Genomic DNA, 20,855 nt, shown 5'->3' with positions numbered 1-20,855 from the left:
GTGAGATCTAATGCTGCTAGGTACAGGTTTCCCATGGTGTGTATAGCAGAAACGTATACAATGTCTTATCCATTTTGAAATTGTCTGTTTTGAAATGGCTTTTCCCTGTGCTCCTGCAGCATATGCTACCAATAATTGCTCAGATTTCCTGAAAGCTTTGGTTTTGTCCAAGTAGAAGCGTAACTGCCTGTGAATGTCCAAAGAATGCAGTAGTCTCTCCCCTTTATTCTGTGGTTTTGGATAAAAAGTTGGCAAGTGAATAGTTTGGTTTAGAGCCACTCTTGATACCACCTTTGGCATAAACGTAGGGTTAGTTCTTAAAGACACCCTGTCCTGGTGGAAAATGAGGAAAGGTTCCACTGCCATTAGTGCCTGTAATTCTGAAACTCTTCGTGCTGATGTTATTGCCAGGAGCAGAACAGTTTTCCAAGAGATATATTTTAATTCTGCTGTGTTAGCTGGCTCAAAAGGAGGTAAAGTTAATTTTTCCTAAACAAAGTTGAGGTCCCAAGTTGGAGTCGGTGCTCTATGGGGCGGTCTTATGTTTTTAGTCCCTCTGAGGTACTGTTTTAGCAAAGGATTAGAGAAAATTTTTGGATCCGTGTTGTAATGAGCAGAGATGGCAGAGGCGTGGATCTTGATGGATGAAAAGGAGAGGCCTTTGTCCAGCATCTCAATTAAATATTGTAGTAACTGAGGAATGTTTGGGACAAGAGGGTCAAGGCTGTGAGCCTGGTTCCAGGCACAGAATCTCTTCCATTTATCCGAATAGACTTTCCTGGTACTAGGCCTTCTGGCCTCCAGAATGACATCCATAACAGCTTTGGAGAGAGGCATTGCTTGCTTGACTAAGGAATCTTCCATGCAGCTAGGTTTAATGTCTTTAGCTGGCTGTGAAGTATCTGATTGTTGTGCTGAGTCAGCAGATGTGGGATTTGAGGCAAAATCCAGGATGGTTCTTGTGCTAAGTTCTTTAAGATTGGGTACCAGTGCTGACGTGGCCAGTCTGGTTCAATCAGGATCATCTTTGGCTCTTCTTGCCTGGCTTTTATGGGTACCTTTGGAAGGAGAGGTAGTGGTGGGAAAGCGTATAGTTGTAGGTTTTTCCAGCTGAATGAGAGGGCATCCACTTTCCATGCTTGTGGATAGTAACTCCTTGTGCAGAATTTCTGTAGCTGGCAGTTCATTGGGGATGCAAACAGATCTATGTGCGGGCTCTACCATTTCTGTGTTATCATTCTGAATATTTGTGGATTCAATTCCCATTCGTGGGGATCCATGATGTTTCTGCTTAAGTCGTCTGCCAGTGTGTTTTTCTCTCCTGGCAGGAATTGTGCTTGCAGATGAACTTGATAGTTTAGAGCTGTGTTCCACAAGTTCATGGCTTGCCTGCAGAGGGGGTAGGAGTGAGTGCCCCATTGCTTATTTATGTACCACAACTGTGGTGTTGTCTGTCTTTAGTAATAGTTGTCCTGGATGCAGCAGGTCCTTGAAAGCTATAAGGGCATTTTGTACAGCCAGCATCTCTTTTTGATTGATGTGAAGATGCCTTTGTTCTGCGGACCACTTGCCCTGAATACATTTTCCTGCCATGTGTGCTCCCCAGGCGTAATCCGATGCATCTGTTGTCAGTGTTTGCCTGGCTGTGGGTTGAGTAAAAGGCTGTCCCTTATTGAGGTGACAAGCTTGAGCCCACCACTGAAACTCCTGTTGAAGGCAAGGAATTAGTGGTATAACGATTTCTAAACTTTGACAGTGTTGAGACCATACACTCCTTAGGTACCATTGTAGTTTCCTCATATGCAGTCTGGCATATGGAATTAGTAGTATGCAAGATGCCATGTAACCCAAGGCCTGCAGAATTTTTCTTGCAGGGAGTTGGGTCTTTGTTGCCATCAATTGAAAGTATTGAGTCAGTTGTCCTTGCTTGTCTGGCATGAGATAAGCCATCTGGGCCGTTGTGTTCAAGCTGGCACCCAGGAATATTATCTCTTTGAGGGCACTAGTTTTCATTTCTTTTCGTTTACTGTGTACCCCAGGCAACTTAACTTTTTTTACAAACATCAGATGCTTTAGAAGAATGTCCTTGCTCTCTGCTTGAATCAGGCAGTCGTCCAGGTACGGATACATTTGAATTCCTTTCTGTCTGCAAAATGCAATTACTGGTGCCAGGCACTTTGTGAAGACCCTGGGCGCAGTAGATAAGCCAATGGGCAGTGCAGAGAATTGATAGTGCATTGAACCAGCTATGAATCTGAGGTATCTTCTGCAGTTTTGTCTGATAGGGACATGCAGGTATGCCTCCTTGAAGTCCAAGGTCATGAGCCAAGCTTTCTTGCCCAGCATGGGAAGAAGCTGCTGTAGTGTCAACATTTTGAATTTCAGAATATTCAGGTAAGTGTTTAGAGAAGAAAGATCCAGAATGGGCCTCCAGGCTTTGTCCTTTCTGGGAAAGTACAGTTTTGTACCTACCATAAATGTAGATGTCCGAACAGGATAGCATCTGCAGTCATAACAAATGGGTTGTCCTGTCGTCAGGCAGCCCTTCGGTCGGCCGGATTCCAAAGTCTGGGTCCGGCTTCGGCTGATGTCGCACTTCACCCGACGTCATCTCTGCTGGTCTTCGGGTATAAAGGCATCAGCCGACGCCATTTTCCTCAGTGTTTCTTGCCCCAGATGCCAGTTGCCCTCTTGGAAAGCTAAATTTTGGATAAATGCCAATGTTTCCAAAAAAGTAGAAGGCAAACACAAACAATAAGCATGTATGTACATATATACAAACAAATACACCATAAGAGACTCCCCCCCAGCTAGCTAATAGGAGGGTAAATACCCTAGGAGTACCACAGAGGGGAAGGAGGGTGGGTAATCCTGACTGCAGATGCTATCCTGTTCGGACATCTACATTTATGGTAGGTACAAAAAGTACAGTTTTGTACCTACCATAAATGTAGATGTTCGAAGATCCACATTGCTGCAGTCCTTACACTTGGGTAGTCCGCTGTCCTCGGTCGGCCCGAATATCAAAGTATAAGGCTGACGTCGGTCAAGGCGCATTTGACTGACATCAGGACGTCAGGGTACAAATGCGCATGACCGACGTCATATCCTCAGTCTTTTCTTGCCCCAGATGTCAGAAGACCCTAAAAATAAAGGTCAAAACCAAAAGACAGCAAACAAACAACCAACCACCCTTGCACTAATTATAAGCACAATAAATACAATATACACAATATTTACAACCCAACCCACACAACCACCTCTAACTACAGAGGGGAAGGAGGGAGGGTAAATTGGACTGCAGCAATGTGGATCTTCGAACATCTACATTTATGGTAGGTACAAAACTGTACTATGTTCTTCATCTCACATTGCTGCAGTCCTTACACTTGGGTAGAATCCCAAAGCAGAGGTAAGGGAGGATGGCCAAACTACAAGGAAGCAGGAGCTGCCAAAATGCCCTGCAAAACAGCAGTGGCAAAACCAGCCCTGGATTTAGAGTAAAGTGGCAGGTGATAATGCCTAGAGAAAGTATGCACTGAACTCCAAGTAGCTGCCTCCAAAATATCCTTGGTTGCCACTCCCTCAAAAGGCTGTCAGTGGCAGTAGCCCTAGTGGAATGAGGCCTAATCCCAGCTGGAATCTCCTTGCCATGATGGGAATAACAGAAAGCAATGCAAAACCCAATCCACTTAGAAATAGCTTGTTTTGACACAGGCTTGCCCTGAGAACTCAAAGCAAAAGAAACAAACAACTGCTGAGACTGCCTGAACACTTTAGTTCTGTCCAAATAATATCGCAACTGCCTGTGTACATCTAAAGTGTGCAAAATCTTTTCCCCTTTATTTTGGGGATTTGCATAAAAAGTAGGCAAATGAATAGTTTGGTTTAAAGCCACACTAGAGACCACCTTAGGCATAAAGGAAGGATTAGTACTAAAGATACCCTATCCTTATGGAAAATCAAGAAAGGCCCGACCGCCATAAGGGACTGTAATTCAGAAACTCTTCTTGCAGAGATAATGGCCAACAAAAGGCAGTCTTCCATGATAAATATTTCAACTCAGAAGTAGCTGCAGGCTCAAAAGGTTGTAGAGTGAGTTTCTCCAACACAAAATTGAGATCCCAAGCAGGAGAAGGAGCTCATTGGGGTCTTATATTCTTTGCCCCTCTAAGAAATTGCTTGAACAAAGGATGAGAAAACAATGGAGGGTCACATTCATAGTGAGCTGAAATTGCTGCAGCATGAACCTTAATAGAAGAGAAGGACAAACCTTTGTCCAGTAACTCAGTAAGATATTGAAGAGCCACACTTAAATTAGGCTCAGAAACATCAAAATCCTTTGCTGCACTCCAAAATAAAAATCTCTTCCATTTATCTGCGTACACTTTCCTTGTACTAGGCCTTCTAGCTTCCAAAATCACATTCAAAACTTGTTGTGGAAGTTGAGACCCTCTATGGTTCAAAACAGAATATGCCAGGCTGTTAGGTGAAGAGAGTGAAGTTTGACATTGAGCAAATGGCTGTCCTCCTGTGACAACAGGTGTGGAATCGAAGGCAAAGGCCATGGAGGCTTCCGTGCCAGACTTCTCAGTAATGGGTACCAGTGCTGTCGAGGCCAATCTGGAGCTATTAAAATCATCCTTGGCTTGTCCTGTCTGACCTTTAGAAGTACCTTTGGGAGGAGAGGCAGAGATGGAAAGGCATACACATGAAGATTGCTCCAATTGAAAGAAAGAGCATCCACTTTCCAAGCTGTGGGATGAAACCTTTTGTGCAAAACTTTGGCAGCTGATGGTTTAGTGGAGAAGCGAACAGATCTATGTCTGGAGTTCCCCATGACACTGTCAATTTCTGAAATACATGAGGATCCAATTTCCACTCGTGGGGATCCATAATTGCCTGCTCAACACATCTGCTAAGGAGTTCTGTGCTCCTGGCAGAAACCTTGCCTGAAGATTGAGCTGTAAACTGAGAGCAGTCTCCCACAAAATCATTGCTTGCCTGCATAGAGGATAAGAATGCATTCCCCTTGCTTGTTGATGTACCACATGACAGTTGTGTTGTCTGTTAGAATCAACACCTGCCCTGGAAGAAGTAAATCCTTGAAAGCTATTAATGCAAACTGGACTGCTAACATCTCCTTCAGGTTGATATGTAGATGTTGTAGTCTGGCAGGCCACTTGTCTTGTATCCACTTTCCATTTAGATGAGCTCCCCAAGCTTTGTCTGAGGCATCTGTCGTTAAAATCTGACTCGCCTCTGGCCGGGTCACAGAGAGTCCCTTGTTTAGGTGACATTCCTGAGCCCACCACAGAAATTCCTTTTGAATGCAAGGTATTATTTGAATGACAGTGTCCAGATCCTGGCAGTGCTGTGTCCATACATTTTTGAGATACCATTGCAGCTTCCTCATATGCAGTTTGGCATTGGGAAGCACCAGAATACAAGATGCCATGAACCCTAAGGCTTGAAGGACTGTCCTTGCAGTCAGCCCGGACTGATGAGATAGTTGATGGAAGTAAAGGGAAAGACTCTTTTGTTTGTCCGGGGTTAAAAAGGCCATCTGGGATGCTGTATTCAGTCTCACACCCAGAAAGCACATGTCCTGAGAGGGTACTAGACTGGACTTTATTTCGTTCACAGAATACCCCAGGCATCTTAGCACTGCTATCACATATTCCAAATGATGAAGAAGCTCTTCCCTTCCTTGAGCCAGAATCAGGCAGTCGTCCAAATAAGGATAGATCTGTATTCCTTTTAGCCTGAAGAAAGCTATCACTGGAGCCAGAACTTTCGTGAACACTCTGGGCGCAGTAGATAAGCCAAAGGGCAATGCAGAGAACTGATAGTGAGAAGTCCCAGCTCGAAACGCAGATACTTCCTGCAACTTAGTCTGATAGGAACATGAAGGTAAGCCTCCTTGAGATCCAAAGTTACCATCCAATGATCTTTGCCCAGCAGAGGTAAAAGCTGTTGCAACGTCAACATTTTGAACTTGGGAATGTCCAGATAAGTGTTGAGGATAGATAAATCCAAAATTGGTCTCCACGTGTTCCCCTTCTTTGGTACTAGGAACAGGCGAGAATAAAATCCTAGGCCCACTTCTGGCATAGGGACCGGCTGTATGGCCCCTAGTTGAAGTAACAGAGAAATTTGCTTGTGAGCCTCTATTCTTTGTTGAGGAGGAACGTCTGGCATGCCTCTGAAAGGAGGCAAAGTATGGAAATAAAACCTGTAACCTTGGTGTATGATATCCAATACCCATCTGTCTTGGGTAATTAAACTCCAATTTTCTTTGAAAAGTGCCAACCTTCCTCCCAAAGGCGCCCGCCAGGAAGAAGGCTCTGGCAGCTGAAAAGGTAGGTCATTGGGTCTGTTTACGAAAGGACTGACCCCTGCCCTCACCTGAAGACTGTGCAGGAGAACTCCCTGTTCTAGGCCTGAAAGAGCCCTGAGCTCTACCCCTACCACGTCTAGATCTACCCCTAGACTGGGAATCATAAGAAGGATACGTCCACCCTTTAGCAGGCCAATTTCTACTAAACTTTGGAGGCTGAACCTGCAAAAAATCTTTAACAGTCTGCATAGACTTAGCCTTGTCTTCCATTTTCTTTAAAACTGCCTCAACAGGAGAACCAAACAACACATCAGATTGTAAAGGAGCATCTAAAATCCTTGTTTTAACATGGTCAGATAAATTTTGATCCCTCAGCCAGGCGTGCCTGCGAAGAACTGACCCAGTTGCAGCCACCCTAGACGAGGCCTGTACAGCATCAAAACCACATTGCAAAGAATGCTTACCCACCTGTTCAGAAACATGTACTAAATCTTGTAACTCTTTACAATCAATACCTTCCGCCAGAGCATCAACCTTAGACTTCAACTGTGAAAGTAGATAGTTTTGGTATTTTAACATGTGAAACTGGCAATTCAAAGCCCTCATAGCTAGAGTGGAAGAAGTATAAACTTTCTTTCCCCATCTATCCAAGGCCCTGGCTTCTTTATCTGCAGGAACCGGATTCTTGACAACAGAAGCCTTAACACCTTTAGGCCCCTGGCTAACAGTTTCTGGGTCTGCCCTCGGACTCTTAACAAGATACTTATGAACTTCAGGCACCCTGTAATACCTATCCGGTTTAACAGGAGCAGGAGGCAAAGAATCAGGATTAAGAGAAGCCTCTGTAAAAACATCTTCCACTACATCCAAAACAGGAGGTATAGCCAAAGGCCTATGTTGGGGTAAAAACAAAAATTTCCTAAGCCTTTTCCTGGAATCAGAGAAGTCCTGACCTTCCCACTTAAAATGCTCCCTCATGGAATGAAGAGTTTCTGAAAAAGAAAAATCCTCAGGAGGAGAAGCAGAAGGAGTAGAATCATCCACATCAGAATCAGAATAAGGAGAGTACTCCTGCAAGTCTTCAGCCGAAGACTCTGAAACATCCGAAGCCTGCTCAAAACTCCCTAGCTCAGGCTCCACCCTAGGTCTCTTATCAGGAGGCGGCAAAGAACCCCTAATCAGAGTAATCAAATCTTCTGCCATTTTAAGCATATGCTTCTTGGGCACAGTTCCAGAAGAACTAGGGGTGACACCAACTGAAGCTAAACCTGGCCTGCCTCTAGGAGAAGCCTTGGAAACAGAAGGAGAGGGCTTAACCACCCTAGGCAGGGAGGGGAGTATAGTAACCTGAGAAGCCCCATCACCCTGGCCTGCCTCCTGAGAGGCCACATCCTGCAATAACAAGGTCTCTCCCTGGGATCCCAAAGAAACCTCCGGTGGAACCACCGGCTCCACCGACACCTCTAAAGAACCAGCGTCCGCACGGACGGTTCTTCTAGCCTAGGCTTCACTGCTTTGTCCTTGCGCTTCTTCGAAGAAGCGGGTGTCGGAGCATCCAACGGCATTTTATAATTGCACCGCTTCCCAAAGACTAACCTGGCACAATCTAATCTCCTCTTTATAGTGCGCTTATTAAATCTAGCACAAGAGCGACACCCAACAACGTCGTGCTCAGGCCCTAAACAAGGAATACACAAAGTATGATAGTCTCTATGCGGTATCTGTTTCCCACAAGAAATACAATTATTCACTTTTTCTGACATCCGGTAAACCACTGAGGCAAGAAAAAACTAAAATATTCTACGGGTACTTAGCCAACTTTGACTCGGTCTGAAACTCCGAAAACGAAAAATTTCAGAACGCCAACCGGCACTTGCAATACTGCTTCTGCATCGGACCATGCGGCAAAAAAGACTGAAGATATGACGTCGGTCATGCGCATTTGTACCCTGACGTCCTGATGTCAGTCAAATGCGCCTTGACCGACGTCAGCCTTATACTTTGATATTCGGGCCGACCGAGGACAGCGGACTACCCAAGTGTAAGGACTGCAGCAATGTGAGATGAAGAACATCTGTACTATGTCCTTCAAGGTAGCATCTGCAGTCATAACAAATGGGTAGAATACCATAGCCAACTAGGGGTGGAGGAAGAAAAATTATGGTGTAGTTAGGATCCCTTGCAGTACAGCAGTGGCAAACCCTGCTCGGGATCTAGAGTATAGAGGTAAATTATAATGCTTGGCAAATGTATGCACGGAGGTCCAAGTAGCCGCCTCAATAATGTCCTTGGTTGCCACTCCTCGTAAGAAAGCTGTGGTAGTGGCTGTAGCCCTTGTAGAATGAGGTCTTATGTTCTGTGGAATTGGTTTTCCATGGTAGGAGTAACAGAATCTTATGCAATTTCCTATCCATTTGGAGATTGTCTGTTTGGAAATTGCTTTTCCTTCCCTTCCTGTTGCATAGGCTACTAAAAGCTGGTCAGTTTTTCTGTTACCTTTGGTTCTGTCCAGGTAGTAGCGTAACTGTCTATGTACATCCAAGGTATGCAGCAGTCTTTCCCCCCTGTTCTGTGGATTGGGAAAGAAGGTAGGTAGGTGGATTGCCTGGTTTAAAGACACTCTGGATACCACCTTAGGCATAAATGTAGGATTAGTTCTCATGGAGACCCTATCTTGATGGAAGATTAGGAAGGGTTGTACTGTCATTAAGGCCTGTAGTTCCGAAACCCTCCTTGCTGAAGTAATTGCCAGTAGGAAAGCAGTTTTCCATGATAGGTGTTGAAGATCTGCTGTTGCTGCTGGTTCAAATGGAGGGAGTGTCAATTTTTCTAGCACAAAGTTCAAGTCCCATGCTGGTAATGGTGGTTTCCTAGGAGGTTTTACATTCTTGATCCCTCTGAGGAACTGCCTGAGTAGAGGATGCGAAAAGGCAGGTGGATCGAAGCTGAATTCTGCTGAAATAGCTGATGCATGTATCTTGATGGAGGAATAAGACAGGCCTGTATGTAGAAGCTCTGCCAAGTACTCCAGGATGTTAGCAATATCTATGTTCGATACATCTTTTCCTCTTTCAGTACTCCAAATGACAAACCTTTTCCATTTTCCTGCATAGTTCCTTCTTGTTGAAGGTCTGCTGGCTTCAAGGATAATGTCTTTAACCCTTTGGGATAGGTCTGGGTTAGTTGCTGCTATGTGATGTTCCAGGCAGTCAGTTGCAATGTTTTTAGGTTTGGGTGCATGATGTTGTAGTTGTTCTGAGTTAACATCAAAGGCATCAGGGGTATTGACCACATTCTCCCCCGAGATATGCTCCTCAGCAATGGGTACCAGTGTTGTCTTGGCCAATTCGGAGCTATCAGGATTATCCTTGGACGTTCCTCTTTGATTTTCAGTAGTACCTTGTGCATCAAAGGAAGAGGTGGAAATGCATAATGCTGTCAGGCCTTTCCAACTGAAGGATAGAGAGTCCACCTTCCATGCAAGTGGGTGGCATGTCCTTGTGCAGAATTTTTTGAGCTGATGATTGAGTGGGGATGCGAATAGGTGTATTTGTGGCATTCCCCATTTCTTTGTGATGGCCTTGAAGATGTCCAGGTGTAGCATCCATTCGTGAGCATCCGAGGTGGTTCTGCTTAACATGTCTGCTAGGGTGTTTTCTTTTCCTGGCACAAACATTGCCTGTAACTGGATGTTGTAGCTCAGAGCCATATTCCAAAGGTCCAGAGTCATTCTGCATAGGGGGTATGAATGAGTGCCTCCTTGTTTGTTGATGTACCACATGACTGTGGTGTTGTCTTGTCCTTATCATTAAATGGCCTTCTTTGAGGAATGGTCTGAATTTCTGTATTGCTAGTTTTACTGCCAGCATTTCTTTTTGGTTTATGTGCAGGTGCAGCTGGTCTTGAGTCCACAATCCTTGTATGCATTTGTCCAACATGTGCGCCCCCCAGCCTAGGTCTGAGGCGTCCGTTGTGATGGTTTGGCTTGCTTGAAAGTTGTGGAAGGGTAAGCCTGGGTTTGACTGGCATGTTTGAGCCCACCATAGGAACTCCTGTTTCAGGCATGGGATTAGTGGGATTTCGGTTTCTAAGCTGTGCCTGTGTTGAGACCATAAATTCTTTAGGTACCACTGTAGCTTTCTCATATGCAGTCTGGCATGTGGGACCAAGATTATGCATGATGCCATGAAGCCCAAGGCCTGCAGTACTTTTCTTGCTGTTAGTTTGTTCTGCTTTGTTAATGCCAAGAAGTAAAGAGGGAGTTGTTTTGTTTTTCTGCAGTTAGGAATGCCATTTGTTATACTGTGTCCAAATCCGCACCCAAGAATGTTCTTGTTTGGGATGGTATCAGTCTTGACTTTTGTAAATTGACTGTGTATCCCAGGGCTTGTAGTAAGCAAATGACTCTTTGTAGATCTGTTGTCAGCTTGCTTTTGTTGTCCGCTTGTAACAGGCAGTCGTCCAGGTATGGATAAATTTGTATTCCCTGTAGCCTGCAGTGAGCGATTACTGATGCCAGGCATTTTGTAAATACTCTGGGCGCAGTAGATAAGCCAAAGGGCAATGCTGAGAATTGATAATGCTCTGATCCTGCAAGAAATCTGAGGTATCTTCTGCAATTTGGTCGTATGGGGACGTGCAGGTATGCCTCCTTGAGATCTAGAGTTACCAGCCAACACTCCTTGCCCAGCATGGGAAGAAGTTGCTGTAGGGTCAGCATTTTGAATTTTGGGACAATGATGTATGTGTTTAAGACGGACAGGTCGAGAATAGGTCTCCAACTTTTCTCTTTTCTTGGTACTAGGAAGAGTCTGGAGTAGAATCCTTTGCCCTGTTCTGTTATTGGTACTCTTTCCACAGCTCTCATCTTTGTTAATTCTGCTATCTGCTTTAGAGCTTCTGTTTATTGATTTGGAGGTAGGTTTGGCATTCCTCTTTTTACTGGTAAGGTGTGGAAGTGGAACCTGTAGCCTTGGTCTATGGTTTGCAAAATTCACTTGTCTTTTGTGATACAGTGCCAATTTTTCGAAAATAAGGCTAACTTTCCGCCTAAAGGTGCTGCTATTTGCTCCCTGGTAGGCGGTGTTAGAGCCAAGTCACTGTGAGTGTCCTGTTGTAGTGGCAGTGGTTGTGTCTGTGCTTCGGTTATTGCCTTGCCACTGTCGTCCTCTGTAGGCACCTCCTCTGGATTGATTTCTGCCTCTAGAGCGTCTATTCCTGCCTCTTTGAGATTTTGAGGAGTCTGGAAAGGACTAATTTTTGGCAGGCCAGTTCCTGCTAAACCTTGGGGGCTGAACCTGTAAGAAATCCTTAACTGTTTGAACAGATTTTGCCTTTTCTTCCATTTTCTTCATTACTTGATAAGCAGGTGTACCAAATAGACTGGCCTTATCTATAGGAGCATCTAACAGCTTTGCTTTAACATGATCCGGCAAGACCTGTTCTTTCAACCATGCATGTCTTCTTATCACTGTGCCAGTCATGGCTGATCTAAATGAAGCCTCCAGTGCATCATAGCCACATTTTAAAGAATGGTTACTAACCTGTTGGATGTTATTCACCATTTCTAAAACATATTTCTTATCTAAGGAGTCATCAGAGGACAGCTTCTTAGTTAACTGATCAAGCATAAACTCTTGGTATTGGATCATATGAAACTGACAGTTTAAAGCTCTAGCTGAGAGAGTAGCAGAGGTGTAAACTTTTTTCCCCCATCTCTCTAAGGACCTGGATTCCCTTTCAGAAGGAGTAGGGTTTTTTGCTGAGGTCGAGGCTACTGCCTTAGGCCCCCTGGGATATAGTCTCAGGATCTGCAAGAGGGGCCTTGTATAGGTGGTGATGAGTGTCTGGCACCCTGTAAAATCTATCTGGTTTGGCAGGGGCTGGAGGTAAAGTATCAAGAGCAGTGCAAACCTCATTAAATGCATCATCCACAACAGGCAGTACTGGAGGTATAGCTAAGGGCCTATGTTGTGGTAAGTGCAGAAATGTCCTAAGCCTTTTTCTTGAATCTGAGAAATCTTGTCCCTGCCATTGGAATTGTTCTCTCATGGCATGTAAGGTTTCCCCAAAGGAAAATTCCTCTGGCGGAGAGGCAGATGGAATGGATTCTTCAGCATCGGAATCTTCATATGTAGACAAGGGAGCCTCTGGCTGTAATGTCTGAGTCATCCGCAGAATCATCAGAGGACACTGGCTTGGGGGGCTCTGCTCTAGATCTCTTTTCTGGTGGCTGAGAGGCCCTGTCTGGGTGAGATTGGGATCCCCTAATTAAGGATATTAAATCCTCTGCCAGAGTAAGCATTTGTGAACTAGAAGTGGGCCTGTGTGAGGGGGGCTTAACAGGCACTGATTTAACAGTTTTGGCTGCTTTAGCCCTGGCAAAGGCCTTAATAGACATGGCTGCAGGAGGCCTAGCAGCACCACGTGCTGGGGTAGAGACATCCAAAGGGATGGTGTCTGATAAATCACTAGGAACCACAGTAGTAGGCAAAACTTCTGAGGCCGATTCAACTAAGGTAGTAGGAGCCTCAGTAGTAGTCATGGATTCGGCTGAAGATTGACCGGTATTCTCGGTTTCGGCCGAAACCGAGACACTCGCGGCTTGCTTAACAGTGGTTTCGGCCGAAACCGCGGACCGCGAGTGTCGGTCTTTTTCTTTGCGTTTTTTAACAATTTGGGAAGTCGGAGGATCCGACGGCATAATGTACGCAAAATCTGAGCCGAAAAACTGTTCAGCAAACTCCGACCGACGCCTAAGTGTTCGTCGGTTGAAGGAAGCACAGGCCGAACAGGCTGCTACGTTGTGGTTTGGGCCTAAGCAAGGCAGACAGTAAGAGTGGAAATCTTTATGAAGTATTTGTTTCCCACAAGTTAAACAGTTATTGACTTTTTCTGACATCGGCTGAGGCAAGAAAGAGTCCCCAACGGGGTACTTAGCTTTTTAGAAGTCTTCGAAGTAGTATTCGGTAGTAGTAATCTCTGGATCTGACCGACCGGCACTTGCGAACAGCTTCTGCTTCGGGCGCCACGCGGCAAGAAAGACTGAGGAAAATGGCGTCAGCTGATGCCTTTATACCCGAAGACCAGCAGAGATGACGTCGGGTGAAGTGCGACATCAGCCGAAGCCGGACCCAGACTTTGGAATCCGGCCGACCGAAGGGCTGCCTGACGACAGGACAACCCATTTGTTATGACTGCAGATGCTACCTTGAAGGACATCCAGAAAGAGTCTTGAGTAAAATCCTTGTCCTTGCTCCTGTGGTGGTACCTTCTGAATAGCTCTCATGTCCATGAGTGCTGTAATTTGTTTTTGAGCCTCTGCCCATTGATTTGGTGGCAGATTTGGCATTCCTTTTAACCTTGGCAGAGTGTGAAAGTGGAACCTGTAACCTTGAGATACAATGTTGAGAACCCATTTGTCTTTGGTGATCCAATGCCAATTGTGATAGAAAAGTGCCAGTTTTCCTCCCAAGGGGGGTGCCAAGAGAGAGCTGTTTGGCACCTGTAATGGGAAGTCATTGAGGCTGCTTTTTATATGGTTGGGGCCTGTCTTCCCCCTTCTTTCTGGCCTGGTGCACCCCATTGTCGAGGCCTGTAAGGACCTTGTGGTTGTCTCTACCTCTTGGGCGTCTGTATCTGCCCCTTTGAGGTCTGTCTGTAACTGGAAAGGACCAATTCTTTGTTGGCCAATTTCTGCTAAATCGAGGAGGCTGAACCTGTAAGAAATACTTCACTGTTTGCATATATTTTGCCTTATCCTCCATTTTCTTTAATACCTCTTCTGCCTTAACTCCAAATAACACATCCTGCTGCAAAGGTGCATCCAATAATTTTACTTTAACATGATCTGGTAACGTATGTTCTTTTAACCAAGCATGTCTTCTAATGACAGAGCCTGTAACTGCTGCTCTACAGGAGGCCTCTAAAGAATCAAAGCCACATTGCAGAGTATGTTTTCCCACTTGTTCAGCTGCATGCAATAAATCCTGCATTTCTTTAAAATTAGGAGGATCTGAATCTGGAAGCATTTTTTGTTTCAACTGAGACATCAAAAATTGCTGATATTTTAAGCATGTGAAACTGGCAATTTAAGGCTCTCATTGCTAAAGTTGCAGACGTATATACTTTCTTTCCCCATCTGTCTAATGCTGTGGAATCTCTGTCAAAGGGAACTGGATTTTTTGCTGATGAGGCCTTAATCCCTTTGGGTCCCTGAGAAATAGTTTCAGGGTCAGCAACAGGGCTTTTATACAGAAATTTGTGTGAGTCAGGGACTCTGTAGTGTCTGTCAGGTTTAACTGGGGCTGGAGGTAAGGAATCAGGATTTAAGCTGGATTCAGTATACACATCATCCACAATATCTAACACTTGCGGAATAGCACGGGGTCTGTGTTGAGGTAATAAAAGGAAGTCTAAGGAAGTCTCTGAGCCTTTTCTTGGATTCTGAATAATCCTGGCCTTCCCAATGGAAATGCTCCCTCATGGTATGTAAGGTTTCCCCAAAGGAGTAGTCCTTAGGCGGAGTGGCTGTTGGAATTGATTCCTCAGCATCAGAATCCTCATAAGGGGGTAAAGAATATCCTAGGTCTGAGGATGAATCTGAAGAAATGGACACCTGGTCGATGAGTCATAGACTGCATCCTGTCTGGGCCTTTTATCAGAAGGGGGATGGGACCCCCTGATCAGAGTGATTAGGTCTTCGGCCATTTTGAGCATTTGTTTCTTAGGCATGGAGGCCTGTCCTGGAGAATGCTGTATTTGTTTCTTTGTTTTTAAAGGAGGTTTAGACTTAGCAGAGGGTTTAATGCTTAACTGAGTAGGTCTGAAAACACCCTCTGAAGCTGCGGGTTGCTCAGTTACTCTGGATCCCTCTGAAGGGTTAGTTTCGGTAGGCTGAAAAACTTGTGCGTCCGAAGGCTCAGCCATCTCCACGTGGGAGTCGGAGGCGGCATGTGGTTTTGCAGAAGCGGTCGTCAGGGGCTGTGAAGGTGCCTCGCTGAAAACCGGAGAACCGGCGACCGGCCTAGAAGAGGCTTCGTCGTCAGTTTTGGGCCTCGGATGCCTGTCCTTGTCTCTGCGCTTTTTATGTATTCCGGTCGTCAGAAGTTCCGACGGCATGGTGTAATTGAATTTTCTGCCAAAATAATGTCGGGCAAAATCAAACCGACATTTAATAGTGCGCTTGTTAAACCTAGCACAAAACCGACAACCAGTGATGTCGTGGTTTGGGCCTAGGCATGGGATACAATAGGAATGGAAATCCTTATGAGGTATTTGCTTCCCACAAGAAATACAGTTAACTTTTACTGACATCGTTCTGAGGCAAGAAAAAGTTTCCCCAACGGGGTACTTAGCTTTGTAGAAGACTTCGGTTCTGGATTCGGAATGAAAATCTCAGGAGTCGGCCGACTGGCACTTGCGAACTGCTTTTGCTTCGGGCACTGCACGGCAAGACAGACTGAAGAAAATGGCGTCGGCTGCATCTTATATACCCCTGTCGCACTGACGTCAGGGAGGAGGCGACAGCAACCGACGCCAGACCAAGACTTTGGAACTCAGGCCGACTGGGGAACCGTCTGACGGCAGGATAACCCAAGTGTGATGACTGCAGCTGTGTAACATGATGAACATAGATTGAGTAGGTAACTTTGCAACTATTTAAAGGAATAAGTCACATGATAACACATTCAATTAGACCTTCTTTTGAAATTCCACTAATATAGGCTTTAAAGAAACATTTCCATTTAAGCCTGGTGGTAAATTTGCTCCTAAACGAAGTATCCACTAAAATTACTCTGTCTCTGTGTGGTATACTACATTACCACCTCACCATGAGTCAGGTATCACTTTTAGTATAAAAAACTTAAAATTATTTATTTATACTTTTTTCTTTTATATGTTTAAATAAGGCATCCACTGGATTTTCCCTTCTATCAGAAATATGATTCCCGATACGCATTTTAAACTTCTGATTATTTTCTATACATAGTATGCTTGGCAAAGCTGACATGTGGCTAAATAAACAAGATTCCTGGTGACAATTACCATAATCAGCATGTCTGTATACCATGCCTATAACAGGATGAACAAATGAACAAAAGAAATGCAAGCACATACTTACAGAATTGACCATCTACCACATTTAAAAATACCATTTTTATTAGATATTCTAAATGTGCGGTTGGGTAGCATTCGAAAGACATGCGTGTGTAAATGGGCGTGCCTTCGTTGAAGGTTGGGCGTCGAGTTGGCACCTTGGCGTTGCGTAAAAATCTACTGCCAATCATTAGTGGACCGAAGTTCCGCTGTGGTGACCCCTTACCGGGAAAAAGCCAAAAGACAAACAACAACAACTCTATATGTATGTCTGTTCTTTATAGTAGAGCATATTCTTTAAATTTTCACTTCTTTTGTATCCAAAATTCGGGCTATCAGATACGATGGAGCTTAATTCTGGAACGTCTTGCAGAATATGCCAATATTTGTTTATTATATGCCTCACGTTATGTGTATTGTTATTAAATGCGAGCATACATCTAGGTATATTAGCTGTTTTTAGTATGTTTATTTGCTGTATTAGTTGAAAAGACTGGCTTAGCTATCATTTCCCTATGTGACATGACTTCCTTGTATGTGTTTTCCAGACTTTTAGAGTTGTAACCCCTTTCTATAAAATGAGAGACAGCATTATTTAGTTGAGATTCCATATTAGTGTTTGAAGAGTTTAGCTTAGCTACTCTAAGAAACTGACTTTTTACTACATTATTAAACATATACTGGGGATGCATACTGTTACAATGCAAGCATGCATTCCTTTTTGCTGTTTTTTATATAATTTAGTACTTAATGTTCCCTCTTTTTCTTTATAAATTGTAATATTTAAAAAGTCTACATGCTGTCAGTAGATATTGTTGTCTTAAAACTCAGAAAGGAGACTGTATGAGATATTTAACTAACAAATTAAAACTCTCAATGTCTCTTTTCCATATTAAAAAATAGGTCATCAACAGAACATTGATAAAAGAGAACATCTAAAAAAACAATTATTTGTCGACAGAATGAATTAATGTTCCCAGATGTACATAATATTTGCATAGCTACTGGCTGCAGGCGTGCTCATTGCTACACCTCTTTTTTGTTTAAACATATGCTTTTGAAAAATAAACCCACACACAACAAATTTGTTGAAGTTTTGGAATTCCACCATTACTCTACTAAAAACTATCACAATGCCTAATACACTAGTTATAGATTTACACACGCAGAAAACTCTTAGTGCTTTCAAAATATGAACTACAATCAGAAAACCACATTAAAAGCTACTAATCCTAAAACACTAACCTACTATTAAAGTTGTTAATACCTACTATAAATTCTATTTAAAAAACTACGCTACTACTTAATTCTAACAAAGCAAATAAATCTATAAATATGCAAAAAAAAACTCTACAATACACTAGAAACAAATGATTTCGGAAAGGGGGAAGAAAGAGAAATTGCAATGCAACAAAACATATATCTAAATCCAAAGAAAAGCCCTCATATACATGTCTAACAGCTTCAGTCAGCAAACGAGATCTCAGAGAAGGGACTGGAGTGCAGGGAATTATGGGTAGAGGAAGAGTTGAGCCCTGATAATATAAAAACTTCCAAGACAGTGCCAAGATCAGATCCCGTCGGATCCAACAACCCATATGTTGAATCGGATAACAGTAGACAACACTGGACTGATAATTTGTAATGGCAGCAAATGAGATCTAAAACTACAGGGGGTGCAGGGCATTATGGGAAGGAAGAAATTAATGGAGTGAAGCTGTGAAATTGCTAGCAGATGGCTGGATCAGATGAGACAAACAACTCCATATTCAATAGTAGCATCACATGGATAGACGAAATAGGATCAGAAATTCATCTGCTTGAGCCCAGTTTAAGGGAAAGCTCAGTTCTAATCTACTCACCTCAAATCAGTGATCATGCCATTGTGCTGTAAAACAATCATTCTTAAGTCTGTGACTCAGCTATGAAACACAACAGAACAGATGTATAAGTATACTCCCTTACACACACACCTCTCTAACCAAGTCTTGTTCTAGATTGTGGCGTGCAAGCAACATTCTCCGTTTGAAACGGCGACACTCTAAATCCAAGTACTGCCGTTGCCTCCTTAGCAAGTTGGCTTCTTCTTCAGCCTGGAAATGCTGGAAGTTCTCTTTCTGCTTTGACAACCACTCCTGCTTTTCTTTCTTTGGTGTGCTCTGGTTTTCATTCAGCTCCTGACGACAGAAATATCAAGAAAACAAAAAAAATTACAGACAAAACTGAAGTCACATTTTATCAAAAGCCTCACTCACATACAATTCATATTTGGTGTACAAAGAGATGTCTATAAAAAATTAACAGTAAACAAAAACTCAAACTACTGCAAGTTTTTTTTTTTTAAATTTCATGGCCATTATCAAGGAAGAGTTACAAAGCTGAAGCATCAAATCCCTGCAGGAGCTAAACACTTAAAGATTAGCCAACAACAAAAGGGTGTGCTACATGCTGAAACATACTTTAGAGCTACTCCAGGAAAAGTTTTCTGTCAACTTGGCTCTTTTTTCATTTCTAGGTTCAATGGGTAAGCATATTAGACCAGTGGGTCCTGTTGCAGTAAGGTACTGAATAAAAGCATTATAACAAGTTATATAGTTATATACCACAACTCAAAATTAATCTAAAACCCCTCAGAAACTGAAAAAAAAACCACGGTGAAAACATTTTTTAAGTATACATAAAACAAAAATGACTGCATTGTTTTTATAGCTGAAAGAATCAAGAAAGAAGTGACTGGATCAAAAATGAACTGGAAGGATTTCAGGTGCAGGACATACTTCATGCCGAAGACGTCACATAGTTGGACCAAGGCACTACAAAACAAAGAATATTTCCACTCCATAAGAAGGAAGCTGCTTGAATGCAGGTGTTCTCCCCAACACATTTCAAAAATCTCACTGATGGTCTCTCAATAAAATGGAAATGGAGTAATAGCACTACACAAGGATGCAGGTGGACACCAGCACACACAGTTTCCAGATGAATGCTCATAAAATGAGACACTTACTGCCATTATAAAAACAGTCAAACTGGTTGAAAAAATTATGGGAAAATACAGAAGAATGTCACTGTAAAACAATATGTTAGTATAACAAAATTAAACTCGATTAAAATACACAGTACATTTTCCATCACTATGTTCAATTTTAAATAAAAATATACAAACACAATTCATACCTTCAATACCAGTAAATGCATATATTGTATGTAATCACAGTCAAATCAATTATGCTGAAGTAATCTACCCTGATAATCTTTCCACACATACCGTTGCTGTCAATGTATTTAATGGACTTTCATGTTTAAAAAAAGTTATCCACTTCACTCAGCTATAACAAACATCTTACTTGGGACTACTGACATATTTTTAGTTTTCAAAGAACAAATGTCAACTGTCTCCCAAAATATCCATGTCTCTGAAAGAGATAAACAGTTAATAAGAATCTTGCTGAATCAATGAATCAAACAACAGCAGCTCCACACACCCAATACTACCAATGACCACAATGTTTCAAATATGTATATAGCATTTTGCTGATAGCTGCATAGGTTCCTAAACCACCCACAAAATTACTATGGGAAAAAGTTTGTTCTGTGGTGAACGCTTTCTTGAAAGAAAATGTCTATGTCTATAAATGCAATTTTCAATGTACATAACACCTCACCTACTTTTTTTTTTTTTTAGGAAATGTATGGACGATGTGAAAAGGACAACCAAATGGTAATTTTTCACAGATATTTAATTACTGAAGAAACATTTGAGGAAAAAAAATACCAACTCAGAATTCAGTGAAAAAAACAAATATTGCTCACACATCCATTTTCACAAACTGTGGTTCAACTGTATTTTTTCACAGGTGCTTTTTCTTAAAATAATAAGACCATGTCAACGCATGTGCCAAATCCATACAAGCAAATATTCAGTCTTCGTGTAAAATCATATTTAAAAAAGTGTGAAAAAAATCTGTCAGCAATCCAGGATCAACTCAGTAAGATGCCCAGTTTCTCATGAAGGTTTAATGACTCCAGAAGAGCTTCTCCCATACACCTGGGGAGGAAGGAATGATGAGACTAAATGGATCCTGTCCAAGACTTTAGTAACTGAAGTGACTTCCAAAAACTGTGGCCAAAAAGTGGCTGATGCATTCTAAGATATAATATCAGACATTCCGATGAATACCAGTGGTGAAGAACTGTCAAGTTAAAGGAGAAGACATGTCCATGCAATTTTACAATGAGGTCTCCAGATCTGACTGATATACAAGGATAGGCCAGGAAGCAGAATTTATGGCAGTAGCCAAAGCAGATTCTTATTTTGAGATGAATTTCGTGGGACTGTGGAGAATGACTTTCAGATTACTTGAGAGAGTTTTGCATCAACCAACAAATGACACTGGAACAGGGGTGCACTACTCAA

The 20,855-nt window shown here is 42.9% G+C and overlaps 1 protein-coding gene across 1 annotated transcript in view; it reads right to left on the bottom strand.

Moving 5' to 3' along the window:
- The window catches only part of TAOK1 (TAO kinase 1), a 3,628,992-nt gene that overhangs the window by 1,244,437 nt on the left and 2,363,700 nt on the right, over positions 1-20,855 (bottom strand). The window contains exon 17 of the mRNA XM_044054451.1: positions 18,412-18,615. Within this exon, the coding sequence (XP_043910386.1) occupies positions 18,412-18,615 (204 nt within the window). The remainder of the gene's footprint in view (positions 1-18,411; positions 18,616-20,855) is intronic.

This window comes from Protopterus annectens, chromosome 13.part0 (genome assembly GCF_019279795.1).
Source record: "Protopterus annectens isolate FY-2018-M chromosome 13.part0, PAN1.0, whole genome shotgun sequence".
NCBI classification, from domain to species: domain Eukaryota; kingdom Metazoa; phylum Chordata; order Ceratodontiformes; family Protopteridae; genus Protopterus; species Protopterus annectens.
Note: the sequence above shows the minus strand (reverse complement) of the source record. Positions and strands in the feature narration are given on the sequence as shown.